Genomic DNA, 15,003 nt, shown 5'->3' with positions numbered 1-15,003 from the left:
AATAAAGAGAATAGTAAATTTATCACATCAGCCTTAAAGTAATTTAAACTTTTATTATACCACTAAGACCATTGTGTAGTTCAGCAAAATTGTTTTCATAACAAAACTTCCTTGATAAAGAAAATAGTACACCAATAATCTGCTCCAGATTATTTCCCAGTCACTACATATAAGCCTTTGGAATACGTTTCTACACAACACGAACTGCAGAGGACATTTAATCTAATATAATTTAATCCTTCTTAGTTTAAACAGTGTAGAGCTGGAGGTGTTTCTGAGGAATAAAGCTGAAAAGAAAAAAATCCTTCATTTCATCATGATATTCAAAGATTGCATATTTATAAAAGAAATCTGTGAATTCATGAAGTTGTAACAAAAAATACTTTGCTGCTTTATTTGTCGTATAATTGATCTTCCACATAAGAGAATGTATTGAGTGCAGTGAACTGTGGTATCATCTGGGGCTCAGGGTCCCCTCCAAACTCACTCCAGTTATGGGCCAAACTCAGTTCCCTGCTGTTGTAAGCTACAGTCCCCTACTCCCTCAATGACTGTTAGCCGGGTAGTGCTCTCAGCTCCTACCAAATGATGTCAGGTTCAAGGCTCATCTCCATCTCAGCAATGTCAAATCCTTCTCGCTCCTGGACTCTCTCTGACTTTGTTCTACAACCAGACAGAGAAAACTCTCTGCCTTTACAGGGCTCCTGTGTTTATGTCAGGACTCCTGTGTTTACATCAGGGCTCCCAGGATAATCACTGTTACTTAAAAGCAATTGTTCTACAGAACATAAAATATTCCATCATACTCAGTGCCCTAGGAACTATCCAGGATGTGCACATAGGAGAACCCTGCAAAGGTGGCAAGTGGGGGTGCTGATTTGGCCCACTACAGCCCTTCGTTCTGCAGTAACTACCCTCATGTTAATCCTTCCCAGAGACACCATTTCAGCCATTTAATTTTTCACCTCTAAAACTTCCAATAGATTCTTTTTTTAAAATCTTCCATTTTTCTCTTCATTATGTTCACTTTTTCTTTTAGATTGAAAACATCTTGTACGTACTTGTAATAGCTGTTTGAATGTGTTTATCTGATAATTCTGCCATTTCTGTCCTTTCTGAATCTGTTCCTATTGACTATTTTTTCCCTCCTGTTTATACATCACATTTTCCTGCTTAAAAAAATTTTCTTGGATGCTTAACGTTGAATTTTATGTTGTTTGGTGAAGAATTCTTTTGTACTCCTTTAAAAAGAGTTGGGACATAGTTCTGACAGAAAGTTAAGCACCTTATAGACCGGTTCGATGCTGTCAAGGCTTGTTTTTTAAGCTTTTTTCTTAACAGTCTGAAATAGCCTTTGTTTTAGGACTAATTTAGTCTCACTACTAAACTGTAACTCGTTTGCAATTTCTAGTGAATGCCACACTGTGCATATTAGTATACATTTAATTAGGCATCTTTAATTTGCAGATGATACTTAAAGAAATGTGATGGAAAATAAATATAAAAGCTATATTTTGCTCTTATTAGCCAGGTATAAATACAACATATCATATCTCCATGAAACCTGAGGCAGATAGATACTTGTTTATTAACAACAGCATTATGGATCTCTATTGTATAACATGATGAAATAAGAATACCCAAACAGGTCAGGAGATGAGGTCAGTATTACCTTTGTAAAATGAGTGGGCAAAGCTCTGCTCAGGAATTAACTTGGCAAGGAATCCATGGTTCAAACTTGGATGAGGGATAGATGGTATGACCACAACTGTGGAGAAAATCATGGGATCAAATTTGAGCCAGCATGTAACAACCTGCAACATGGTCCACTGAGATACATGACAACTCTATACTACGGCAACATGCAAACAGTACTAGCAATAAAGACTGCACCGTTGGGGGAAGGAAAGCGGCTATACTTAAGACAAAGGAAATAATACACTTGTTAAGTCATTTTAGCAACATACACAGTCATACAAACACACAAGAAAATCAGAACTGGTTTTAGTGAAAGGGCAATTCACTAAAATAATGCTCATTTTATACATATATGACTGATACGAATGCACTAAAAGAAAAAGTTGATTAAAATAATAAAAATCTTAGTGCCATTTTATAAATGGTCAAAGACATAAAGTGGAATGGTAAAACAATGTTCAATCTGAAGAATAAAATTAAAAGTAAAAGTATACTCCATGTTTAAAGTAAATACAACATGCAACAGCCAAGTATTGTAGCTAAAACATAATCCATATTTCCACAACAGCAATAAAAGCTAAATGAGGTATGGTATGCTTATGGACAACAAAATGCAGAGATTTGACCACTAATTTCTACTCACTTTTTAAAATATCCATTTTATTTATATACCATATACATTTATTTAGGAAAGACAATTTCAACTACAATTTAATCCAGTGGTACATGAAATAACCACTGGGTTATCTAGGTTACAATGCAAAAAGCAAAGCAAACAACCTTCATTATAAACACCTGGCAGGAAACGTAATTGATAGAAGGCACTCCATGACTTTAAAAAATTAGTTGCCTGAAAACGTGTTCATAATTTCAAGCAGAGTAGGCAAAGCTAATACCAGAACTCTGACAACATGAGCATCTTATGAAGATAAGAAAGACATGACCCAGGATGATTCACTGTGGTCTATAAATCTTTGATTTTAGTTGAAGCAACTTTGGTATAAAGTTTAGGATGTCTGTTTGCTTACTATGAATCTCTGATAGAATACTGATGTTGAATATTTAACATAAAATATTTTGAATATAGAATATGTTGAATATAAAATACTGATTGTTAGATACTGAAATAACTACACAGTGAAAGAAAGAAAGAAGGGAGGGAGGGGAGAAGAAGTAAAAAGGAGTGCTATCTGAGAACCTTGTTATAAAGATTTATGTATTTTATATATTTACATATTTATTATATGTTGGCTTAAACTACTCTATTTGAACTACTCTATAAAGACCTCCTAATTTCATGTTTATATAGGTTGAAAAGCAATACATTCAAAATATCAGTTATTTGCATATTAAATAGTAGTATAAATGATTTGTATTAATAAATGGAAAACATCAAAAACAAAATTGCACTGACAAAATGATAATATAGCAAATATTATAGAAATATCATTCATACATTTTTGAGGAATTAAAGAATATTAAATTGTCATTTATATACCATGTACCTGTAAATATTTGAGCTGATTATGAATAGGACCAGTTTAAATCTGGATGTAAAAATTAAATAAAAAGGAGGTAAATGATGGAAATTCAAATAATGTAAAAAATATTCAGTACCTGTACTTGTTGGAGAATTTATTTCTTGTCTGATGTTTCTACCTGGTTGGCTTCCAGTTCTTGCAGTCTCTCGCTGGGGTTCTAATATATCGCGATACTTGGAAACCATCAGAACCGAAATGAAGTAAACAACAGCTAGAGCTAAGAACTGTGCCTGCTTGCTATCATCCTGTGTAAAACAAAAAGGCAGTTTTGACACTTGAAATTTTTGAAGTGAAAGTTCTTAGAGTACAAATAACTATTCCTATTTCATTTTTTATGGGGGCAAAATATGATATTTGACTTTTATTAAAACATGTTCAATATATATTGATAATCAGTAAGTATCGTTTAAGTATAAATGCAAAACCCCAGGAATACATCATCTGAGTTATAGGTTGAAATGCAATTTCAGAAAAAGAGAAGGTTAAAGTTTTGCTGCCATGCCACAAAATTTTATTCTCTGTCCTCTGCACCATTACGAACCATTACTTCCAAAACTCAGTATGTATACACTATGCACATGGCACAGGTTAAAAAGAGTAATTTTATGCATCTATTATAAAAACAGAGTTTTAAATGTTATTAATGAAAAGTTAATAGAATAAAATTACAATTGGAATACATATACAAGTCTAACAAATTAGTATCTGAGCAGGACTCTATATTATATAGAGAGTTAAGCAACTTATAGATCGGTTTGATGCTGTCAAGGCTTGTTTTTTAAGCTTTTTTCTTACCAGTCTGGAATAGTCTTTATTTTAGGGCTAATTTAGTCCGACTACTAAAGTGTCACTCTTCTGCAATTTCTAGTAATGTCACACTGTGCATATTAGTGTACATTTAATTAAGTATCTTTAATTTGCAGATGATACTTAAAGAAATGTGATGGAAAATAAATATAAAAGCTATATTTTGCTGTTATATAATATAGAGTGCAAAGCAGGGGAAATATAAAAAATGGGAAAGCATACAACATAATTTTGTACCAGCTTGATATGGGCTTGAAGAGTGATATGACAGCTTAAGAAAAAACTAATGCAATCTTTGTACAACCAGATTAAGAAATGCCAAGTCCCAATATTCCACACTAGAAAAATAACCATTAAAACACTGCCAATATTTGAGACTCCTAATTTCAAAAGCTCAATGACAAATGGGGTTCTTCCAGAGGAGAACAGCAAAGTGGTAAAAGGTCTGGAAGGAATCAATCTAGTTAGGATAGAGAGGTAATACCGTGTTTCCCCAAAAATAAGACCTAGCCAGACCATTAGCTCTAATGCGTCTTTTGGAGCAAAAACTAATATAAGACCCGGTCTTATTTTAATATAAGACCGTTTCTTAATATGATATAATATAATATAATATAAGTCCAGGTCTTATATTATATTATATAATATAATACAATACAATACCAGGTATAATATAATATATAATATAACACCAGGTCTTATATAACATAATATAACATAAAATAACATACATATAATATAGTATAATATAATGCTGGGTCTTATATTAATTTTTGCTCCAAAAGATGCATTAGAGCTGATGGTTCGGATAGGCCTTATTTTCAGGGAAACATGGTAAGTGTCTGATACACACACTATGAACTCAATGAACACACGTTTGTTGCTTTGATAATGTTTCGTAAGATACATCTGGGAACACTTAATTCCTTTCAGGAAGAAAGTGAAGCACTACTGCTTGGTTATCAAGATTTTTCTACAAATCTTAGAAAAATTATCATAATCTACCATAACAACCTAATGCAGACTTGAATATCAATTTAAACATATTGTCACACTTAACATAAACTCTTTATGTTCGGTCTGATTGTGCCTCTTGGAGATAAAGACATGCTCCATGTTTTAATCATTCTTCATTAAAAAAAAAATTCTTTCCATAACACATTTTTTCAGAATGAATAACTCCCATTTCTAAGCGGTTAAATTGTTAGTAATTTTTTTTTTCCAAGTCTAAATTACAGATCAGATTATGGTAAGAGTTTTATATCATGGTTTTTATACTTGTGTTTTATCTATTTAAAAATTTTCTTTATTATTTATTAATTATAAAGCATCATGGGATTATAGAAAATTGAAAAATTAAAAAAAAGTACAAAAGATTAAAGCACAAAACAAAAACTGTTTACCTAGAGATAATCATTGGTAGTATTCTGGTATGTGTTTTCTAGTTTTTGTTTTTTATAAAAGTGCACATGTGCACGCACATACACTCAGCATACAGATGTAATATTTGTGTAATATAGGTACTTTTGTATACTGCTGCTTTCCCTTAAAATATATCATGAGTGATTTTCCATGTCACTAAATTTCCCTCAAAACTATGTTTTAATGGCTGTATAGTTTCCCACTGAATGAATATACTATGATTTATTGGGCTTGAAACTATAATGTTGGATACTGATAATGTTGCTAATTTCCCTGTAGGCATCTCTGATGAGCACATGAGGTTAAATACTTTCTGAGCAGGGACACTGGATAACAGAGCATCAATATTTATATGTTTTAACACCTACCGGTAAAGAGCTATTCAAAAAGTTTATCCAGTTTCTATACTTACCAATAACACATGACAGAGCATATTTCAATGTACCCTTGCAATGCTAGGTATTTAATAGTAATTTTTAGTTTATTTAATAGTAAATATAAGTCACTTTTGTTTTAATTTGTAATTTTGACTGCTGGTAAACCTGAATTTTTACCATATGTTTGTTACCTTATATTTCATATTTTATGTCCACTGCCTATTTTTGTGTTGGTATGTTTATAATTTTCCCAGTGATTTATAAGAACTGATATATATATACTTTCTAAAGTACAAAGTACTCCATCCAATTTATTGTTAAATGTTAATTTAAAACATAAACTTTCTTCTGTTTCATAAATCATTAATTAAAATAAGAAAAACAGAATCTAAAGTGGCTGGTAAATAATAACTATATTAAGAAGTACTGCCAATATTGAATCTGCTGTGAAATACTGCATGTTTCTATGCAGCATGTGGAAAGGCCAATCTTATTTTTACTTACCTTGAGTAATTTATATAATTGGAGTATTCCATGAAACCCCTTAAGCTATCCTTTCCTTAAGCTTTATTAAGCTACCTTTCTAACTCAAATTCCCAACCATATTTTTAAAATGCAGATTCTTTTTTGGAAAAAAAAGTTAATTGCCAGTAACACCATAATGAATTAATCCCTGTTATCCATAACACAAGTAACATTAATGATAATAAATTATTCAGTACCTAGATATGGAGCAAGGAATAAAAAAAGAGAGGAGTAGGTGATTCAAGATAAAATGAATTATGATTTTTCAAGGTTCTCCCTATTCTTTGTATACATATAACTTAAATCAGAATTTCACATAATTAAAAAAAAACATATCAATAAGCTTTCAAAGAAAGCTAAGACTAAAACATTTTACAATCAGAAATATGTTATAAACCCCACAATTCCTGACTTTGGGATATTCCGCTGTAATATGTAGCTTTCTTATAAAATTTAAATTATTTTACACAAATGACAATAGAAGGTTTTTTCCTGGGAAATCAAGCAGGTATAACTTACCACATCCCGAAAAACAACGGCACGGAGGCGATTGATATCAACATCCTGAAGAAGTCTATCAGGATCCTTAATAGGAGAAAGGTTACCTGGAACATTTTCTAATGGAGTCTTTAAAAAGATAGAGAATTGTTTTTAAAAAAATACCATAATACACGAACTTATATAGTAATATAATTTCTAATACCTCTAATTTCATCATTGAACTGACCACATTCTTTACTTGCTTATCAACGGATAACACTGTATTGACTACAGTACTCTATTGTAAGACACTTTTCCTATTGTCCTCTATTCTTCTCACAGTTTCCCTTGTTCTTTATCACCACGGCCACCAGTACAGAGTCAGAAAATCAGGTGAGACTGTGGTAGAAAAAAGGCTGATCCTCGACCTCAGAAAATTCGGGCTCAAATCTCCGCTGTGTGACCTTGGGCTTATTACTAAAATTTTCTGATCCTCACTTTCCATTCCTCTAGTTAATAAATCTTTTTGAGTTTCCAGATGTCATTTATCCATCATGCATTTATAGTATATGAGATTATTGTATTACATTAGTCTAGATTTATATGTATAAGCATCTCATCATCTACAAAATATCAGAAAAGGTAAACTTAAAAAAATTCAGTCATAGCCCTAATAATTAAAGCTAAAATACATTAAGGATCGTTGCCATCAAAATTATTTTTATAGCTGAAGTTACAAAAATCCACAAATTTTATGCAATGTATCTATAGCAAACTAATAAGAGAGTCATGTTCCCTGAAACTTAATCTAGTATTTTTCACCTACACAACATGTTAAAAATTGTGTGGACATAATATGTTAAGAATGACATGAATTAAATTAAATAATATATGTGAAGTACGAGATACAATTCCTGAATATAGAATAACTTGCTGGTACCCTAAGTAATTAAAAATAAATAGGCCTCCTTCTAATTCTCTATAGACCTCAATTATCATATTTCACTCCTAAATTAAGATGCTTGATTCCTTTGATAGTTATTTAGTTTTCATTACAATTCCAAAATTTGCCAGCAATACGATCTTAAGTGAGATACTTCACTTCTGTGAACCTCAGTTATATCATCTAAATAATACGCTAATAATATTTATCACAGGACAATTAAAGAAAATAATATTATTTACAGCATTGATGAAAAGTACGTAACTTATAGCATAAATGAAAAAAATTGTATTTTAATGTATACCCTTTTACAAAGTGTTTCTGTACCCATAATGTAATTTGATCCTTATAAAGATTTCTTTATTTGTAAAGCTTATATCATTGCTCCTTTTTAGAAAATATGAAACATGAGACCCAATGAAGATGCATGACTCATGCAAGTCCACACAGGTTATTACCACACCTAAATTAACTATGGTTTACTCACTACAGTGGCACATGAAAAACAATGCATAAATACAGGGAGTTAAAAAAAAACCCAACTCACCAACCTGGTCCATCGATTCTGTCCTGAAATGTGTTATCTTTTTCCCCTAATGTTTCTATATTCATCACTTATTATCCATTTTTCATCGCCAAGGTTCTTGTTAGAGACAATAACTAGCTCAACTAACTACTATAAGTTTCTTTCTCATTGGACTTTTCTGTTCATATTCTACAATTAGAGTAATACTTGGTTGGCTTGACAGTCTTGAAAAACTCCTTATTACCTCCTCAATTACGTACAGCCACTTGTATGATCAAAGCTCTCAAAAATGCTAATATTTATTCATTTCATGACTTCATATAATGAGTGGGTGACTGCTAGAGAGAGAAGGGAACTAGCATTAACTGAATGCTCACTGCATGTCAGGAATTAATTACTAAGTACTTTACTACATTACTGCTTTACATGTCAATCAAACACCTTGTAAGTTAAGATTTATATCCATATTAAAGACTGAAACACTGAGGCATAGGAGACTAAGGAATCTGTCTTAGGTCACAAAACCAGTAAGTGGTAGAGCCAGGATACAAACTCAGAACTGTCTGACTCCAGAGTTTGTGCTCTTTTGACAAAGTACTCACAGTGCTATACAAGCTCTGGAATTGCGAAGTGTACAAGATGCCCTCAAATGACATAAAGCCGACTATGACCACAGAAATAACAGAAGGAATTACTGCTGATGTGTTTATATTTACTTTTTTAAGCAACGGAGAGCCCTGTGGAGACTTGTGAGCAGTAAAATAATATATGATCTAATTATTTTAGGAATGTTTCTCTGACAGTAGTGAAAAAGAAAGAGGCTCCAATATAGATATGCTAAACATGTGTTTGTTCCATCTGAAAACTGCAGAAGCTTGAAGCCAAAGAACTTTTTAAATGAATTAAACCTCTACTTCATGCCTTCATTATTGAGCACAAAAATCATTGTGTTAATAGCAAACATCTAATTACAAGTGTAGTGAGTGATAAGAGACAGGCAGGGTTTTACGAAAACATCAAACAGAAGAACCTACCCTGGACTGTGTGTGTGTGGGGGGGGGGGCAGTGAGGGTATTTGAAAACATTTCCCTAAGAATAGCACTTAAGCTACAGCCAAGAGTTGAATACCTTTTAGCTGGGTGAAAAATAAGGATGGACACTTCAAGGAGAAGGAACTCATGCAAATGTCCAAAAGTTAAAAAAAAAAGATTCTACTGATGAAATGAATGAAGTCTATAGTGTGTCTAAAACGGTAAATAGCAAAGCGTCAGTAAACCATATGATAGAGCTAATTTAGAATGAAAATTATCGGTATATCCCAAAATACTCTACGCTGTTTATTCATTTCATGGGCATTCAATATATTTTTGTTGAATATTATGGGAATGTCTATCACCAAAATCATATCCATTTAAAAAGATCATTACTCTTTCAATATATATTGCTTTATTCATTCATTATTATTCATTCATTAGTCAATATATGTTAAGCTCTGTGAAAATACATGTAAGTATTAAAAATAGTTATAACTAGGAACTTTTCAGAGCTATGTCCTATTATAATCCTTCTAAGAATCCCAAGGAGTAGAAATTATTAGTATCTCCATTTAAAACCAAAAATGTGAGTCTCAGAGAGATTCAGTAAACTTGGTAACACAATCATGAAGAAGCCAGCATGGATGGAGGCTACAGCTAGGCATCTGATTAACAAACCCTTGCTCTTCATTAAGCAGTACTATGAAATTTGTTCTCATAAACTTAAAAAAAGTAAGGCATATTATATTTAACATAGAAAATATTTAGTTACCTTTGAAGCTGCTGTGGCAGTAATACTTTGGGGAGCTTCTTGAGATTTACTGCTTCCATGGGAAGATTTGTTCCCCCTGTCTCTCTGTCTCTGCCGACATTCTAAACAGTTTCTCACAGCAACACAGCAAACTATTGAAAAAACCAAAAGCATGTTATTAATATAAATTATTGACTTTGACATGCTGAAAAAGTTGCGAGGTTCTTTTTTTCTTTCTTTCTCTCCGCTTTCTCCATCCCATTATTATTTTTAAAGTTAATTAGATCAATAAATATTTTTGAAAACTATGAAATACAGTAATAAAGAGTACATATAAAAGATATATGTAGTTAAAAAATAAAAACAAAATAGTCACGTACTACCAGCCAGCTGAAGAAACAGAATATTACCAAGGCCTCTGAAGCTCTCAATCTACCCTTCCTTATTCTATCCCCTCCATCATTTAAATTCTGAATTTTAAGAATAAAAATTTTTAGAAACCTAATATTCATATCTGATAAATTCTTTTGAAGAATAAGACTTCCTATTCTGTAATCTGACTCCCTTGGAGACTGTACTGAGCACCAGTCCCATTTCAGGCAATTGGAGTACGTTAACCTGGTCAAGCCCACCTTTCTTCATGGTGGGAAAGTCTACGGCCTTTGTCAATAAGCATTCAATGAGTACAAGCTTTTGTTTATCTGCTTATGTTAAGAAGCAGCAAAGTATAGCACCAAGCAGTACTCATTTTGGAGTCAGACCATGTGAATTTGAATCCCGGCTCTGCACTTAGGGGTCATGTGATCTTAGCCCACTGCTTAAACTGTCTGTGCCTCCTTTTCCTCAGATGTAAAATGAGTATAAACATACTTCCTTAGAGGACCATTGTGAGGATTAATTAAATTAATACATGTAAAGTGCTTAGAACCGTAAACAGCACATGTTGATATATAATTGTTTACTTCATTATTGTTCACATATAAAACATTCCTATGGACAATAAAAACCGATCTGCTAGGAATTATTAGGATAAAAATAAAATCAGCAATAAAGCCTTGGAATATATTCAGAAACAAAAGCTCAGAGTAACTAAATAAATGTTGGTTTCACGATATTAAGGCATTTAAAAATGATTTCTCTTTCTCACAATGTTCAGTCCACCAGCTGTTGTTAAACATCTACGGCAACGACCATGACGGCCCATAGTAAATTACCGCACACCTCTTGTCAGAGACATCTCTGTGTGGTCATGCTCTCTTATAATGGAATGATTCCTGTCATTTTGGGCTTTAAGAAAACCAAACAAAAAAATGTAGGTTTCATTCCATCATTCTTAAAGTAAGTTCTTATTCCTTCCTTAGATCAGAAACAACTTCTCCCCTGAAGGTACGTAAGTATAGATTTTTACACAATTTCAAAAATTATGGGTAAAAAGAGCACACTCAGGAATTTCCTCCCTATCTAATGTCTTGCTTTCTTACACCTTGCTCACGTTCTAAGGCACTTATGTAAACAGTAACTTTCTGGCCCCTTGCAAAGTCTATAAATAGTATAAATAAATGTCCCCTTACAGAAACGTAAGAGAAATATGGATGGTTTCTGCCTAAAGAACTGATCTAAATAGTAATTATTAAGAGTTGTCAGTGCTGAGTTTTCTTTACAACACAAGATAGTAGGTGAACAACATAGGTTCAGTAATGTTTATTAGAGTTAAATGTTCACTCTGAAAAGCACAGTGAAAATGGCACAATTTATCTTTGAGCATTATGTATATAAAACTATGTCCTGAATTTTCTGATACCGTATGTGTGTGGGCCCAGGAAAACTACTCTCTGTTATTGGTTTACCAAAAAAGAATTCATAAATGGATTTACATTAAAATCACTTCAATGAAAAATGTTAGTTATATTGATTTTGAAACAATTCAAAATACATTGAACTCTATTTCAAATTATAACCCATTCAAGATAATCAATTCTATAAATCTCCACTGTGAAGATACTACAATTTTCTATAATTATCTCTACATTACATAATCATCAACTTGTATCATTAATACTTTCTATACCACAGAGTGTCAAAATACGAACCGATAGGTATATGTTCTTTATTCTTAACAGACTTACCTAGCCTTAGGCACTGTCGCATTAAACCTCCAGAAGACATATTTTTTTCAGCTTCAATCTCACTAAAATTTAGAGAGCTGGCAAATACAAGCACATCAACCATAGCCATCAGTCGGCTGAGGAAAGTGACCGCTGTCTCAGCTGACATACCTTGTGTCACTTCAATGTTTTCCAACTCCGTCTTTAAAAAGGAAAAGATTTAAATCTTTTTTAAATTTGAAAATGTAATACATGTACATACATACTACAGGTAAATAGTAGTTTTGTACATTTAGTATATTTTGCAAACAGAATAAATTATAATCTAATTCCATATATCATAAGAACTGGTTATCAGTTTAATTAGTTTACCTAAGAATTATCCTTGAATAAAGGAAAAGTCTATTTTTAAAATCAGTGTTAGATTTAAATGTCATTACTTGCAAAAACTCATTCCAAACTAAAGATCATGTCTCAAAGATTTTTAAAAATAATAGCACATACATATACCCTAGTTTTATTTCTTTTACTTTATTAGTTAACAAAGATATAAAATTGACCTTTCCTAAATTCTTCACTCTTATTTATAAAAAAATAGCTGTTATTTTTTCTTTCCTATAAATGTGTGATGAATAATAGGAAAGACATATGGCACTATCATTCGGCAGCAAAATGAGATAACTGTCAAGTTAGAATGTATAGCAATTTCTTATCCATTTGAGAATTAACTAAAACCATTAGGGATCTCATATGTACAAATATGTTTAAATTTTCTGAGAATAGGCATACTAGCTATATTGATTAACTTCTTCACCAAATGATAAAATAAAATACAAAGTAATAGGTATCTGCTCCAATTTAATGTTTCATCTTGACATTGCTTATACCAATCATTCTACTTAAACACATCTCTGCTCACATTAGCGTGGAAACGTCAGCAGGAGAAAAATTTAAAAAAAAACAAAAAACAAAAGAGACCCTCTAAAACACTTCTTGGTACAAGATGGATATTAAAAATGATAGGTGACTACTGAAAGCACTATATACTCAATTGTAAATGGAAAACAAAATTTAACAACATTTCTTCCTTCCATTTAACATCAAAACAGTGGTAAAACCATTGTTTCTAAAATGAGCTTGAAAATACAAAAAAAATTGTTTTCAATTTTGATTTACAACATTATGCCAATTCAGAACCTATGGCCTAAAGAAATTAGATTAATACACTACTTGGATTTTTAAAATGCAGATTCCTTATTTCCTAGCATCTCACTGATACACAGAATCATTTCCTAACATGAGTTAAAAATCTGTGACCACCACACAAGTTTATGATGAAAGCAAAAAATTCATTTTATATAGAACCTCTTTAAATCTCAGTTATCAAAATAAGATTTACAATAGAATGGAAGATCTGGACATTGCTTTCATCTTGTAATATTCTGGATAATTTTTCAAAATATTAGAATTTTAGGTTATCTATACATGTTCTCAAATAAATTCATCATTTTGAATTCCTTAAATTATTAGAAATCTAATTGACTTTATTAGGTAATGTTCTTATTTTTGAGTTTTTTGGGGTGCAGAAAACCTAACCTTCAAAATATGGTTTCATTTTTAAATGAGTGAATTACATACAGAAATTACAACATAATTATTAATTGTACATATACTTTGCCAAAATGCTATCTTTGATTAAACAAAATAAAATCTTAAAATAAAAAGCATCCTTAACACAAACAATAACCTACAATGGAGTTCTTATTATATCCTACATAAAAGTAATTTATAATTTTGATGAAATGTTATATAAACATAACGGGTTTAAAAATAAAGATCACTCACATACGATTATGACTAAATCTTAAAATAACATATATTCCATCCAATTTCCTTTCATTGGAACCATTTAACACCTGATTGTACATATGATTGAAATACTGTTTTCATTATATTACAAAAATTTAGTCTAAAGATTATTGTGGATAGTAAGATATTCATCAATACACTAAAAAATAATCCTTTTAATGAATCTTTTAAATATAGTGAAGATATGCCTAATGATAAAGATGATATGGAAACTCAAAATATAACCAAGTCAAAAACTTCATAAATAAGCAAAAATAAAATTTAAAACTGAAAACCTGTAAATTACTGAAGTAATACTAACCTTAGAACCCTGGACATGCATTAGACAAAACAGACAACAGATCAAAAAAGTACAAGAAAAAGAAATTATTAAAATTAAATGAAAATACAATGTAAAATTGAAACACAAAATAATATTTAAAAATTATATTCAATTATCTTATTAAAAGCAAAAATTCTCAGAAGAGATATTCATTTTATAAATTACAATGGTTAAAATATCAAATATTTAGACTTCTATTTATTTTTCATTAGAGTAACTCTGACCAAATAAAATATATGTAAATATAGTTAATATATTAGAAATTATGCATATTCTATTTTACAAAATAAATATATTTTCCTAGTAGATAACTAAGGAAACATTTTTAAAATTAAACTAATATAATGTTTCTGTAAAAGCCTTAACTCAGGACTAGTTTAGGCCGAAACGATTTAGGAAAATAAACTATTTATACCAAACTTTCAGAATTTTCATTAATAAAACATGTTATAATTTGTTTTCTAAAGTATTTGGAACTCTTCCTATAGATCAACCTCCCATAAGTAAATGAAAGAATAGAATATTCAAGTGATTAAAACTTAATCACTTTCTTTGCTAGAAAAGAATTATATTGATACACTAAATGAGGTCTGCATGTGAACT

General features: G+C 31.1%; 1 protein-coding gene across 4 annotated transcripts in view; it reads right to left on the bottom strand.

The window, feature by feature from the left end:
• NBEA (neurobeachin) overlaps nucleotides 1–15,003 on the bottom strand; it is a 656,028-nt gene that overhangs the window by 441,248 nt on the left and 199,777 nt on the right. For 3 of the 4 annotated variants that reach the window (XM_081046841.1, XM_081046842.1, XM_081046840.1), the window contains exons 25-29: nucleotides 12,231–12,411; nucleotides 10,126–10,256; nucleotides 6,890–6,997; nucleotides 3,316–3,484; nucleotides 1,673–1,768 (exon numbers count right to left, since the gene is read on the bottom strand). In XM_081046841.1, the coding sequence (XP_080902967.1) occupies nucleotides 1,673–1,768; nucleotides 3,316–3,484; nucleotides 6,890–6,997; nucleotides 10,126–10,256; nucleotides 12,231–12,411 (685 nt within the window). The remainder of the gene's footprint in view (nucleotides 1–1,672; nucleotides 1,769–3,315; nucleotides 3,485–6,889; nucleotides 6,998–10,125; nucleotides 10,257–12,230; nucleotides 12,412–15,003) is intronic. The other variant, XM_081046843.1, reaches the window with a different exon arrangement.

Source organism: Rhinolophus hipposideros (assembly GCF_964194185.1).
Source record: "Rhinolophus hipposideros genome assembly, chromosome: 4".
NCBI classification, from domain to species: Eukaryota; Metazoa; Chordata; class Mammalia; order Chiroptera; family Rhinolophidae; genus Rhinolophus; species Rhinolophus hipposideros.
Note: the sequence above shows the minus strand (reverse complement) of the source record. Positions and strands in the feature narration are given on the sequence as shown.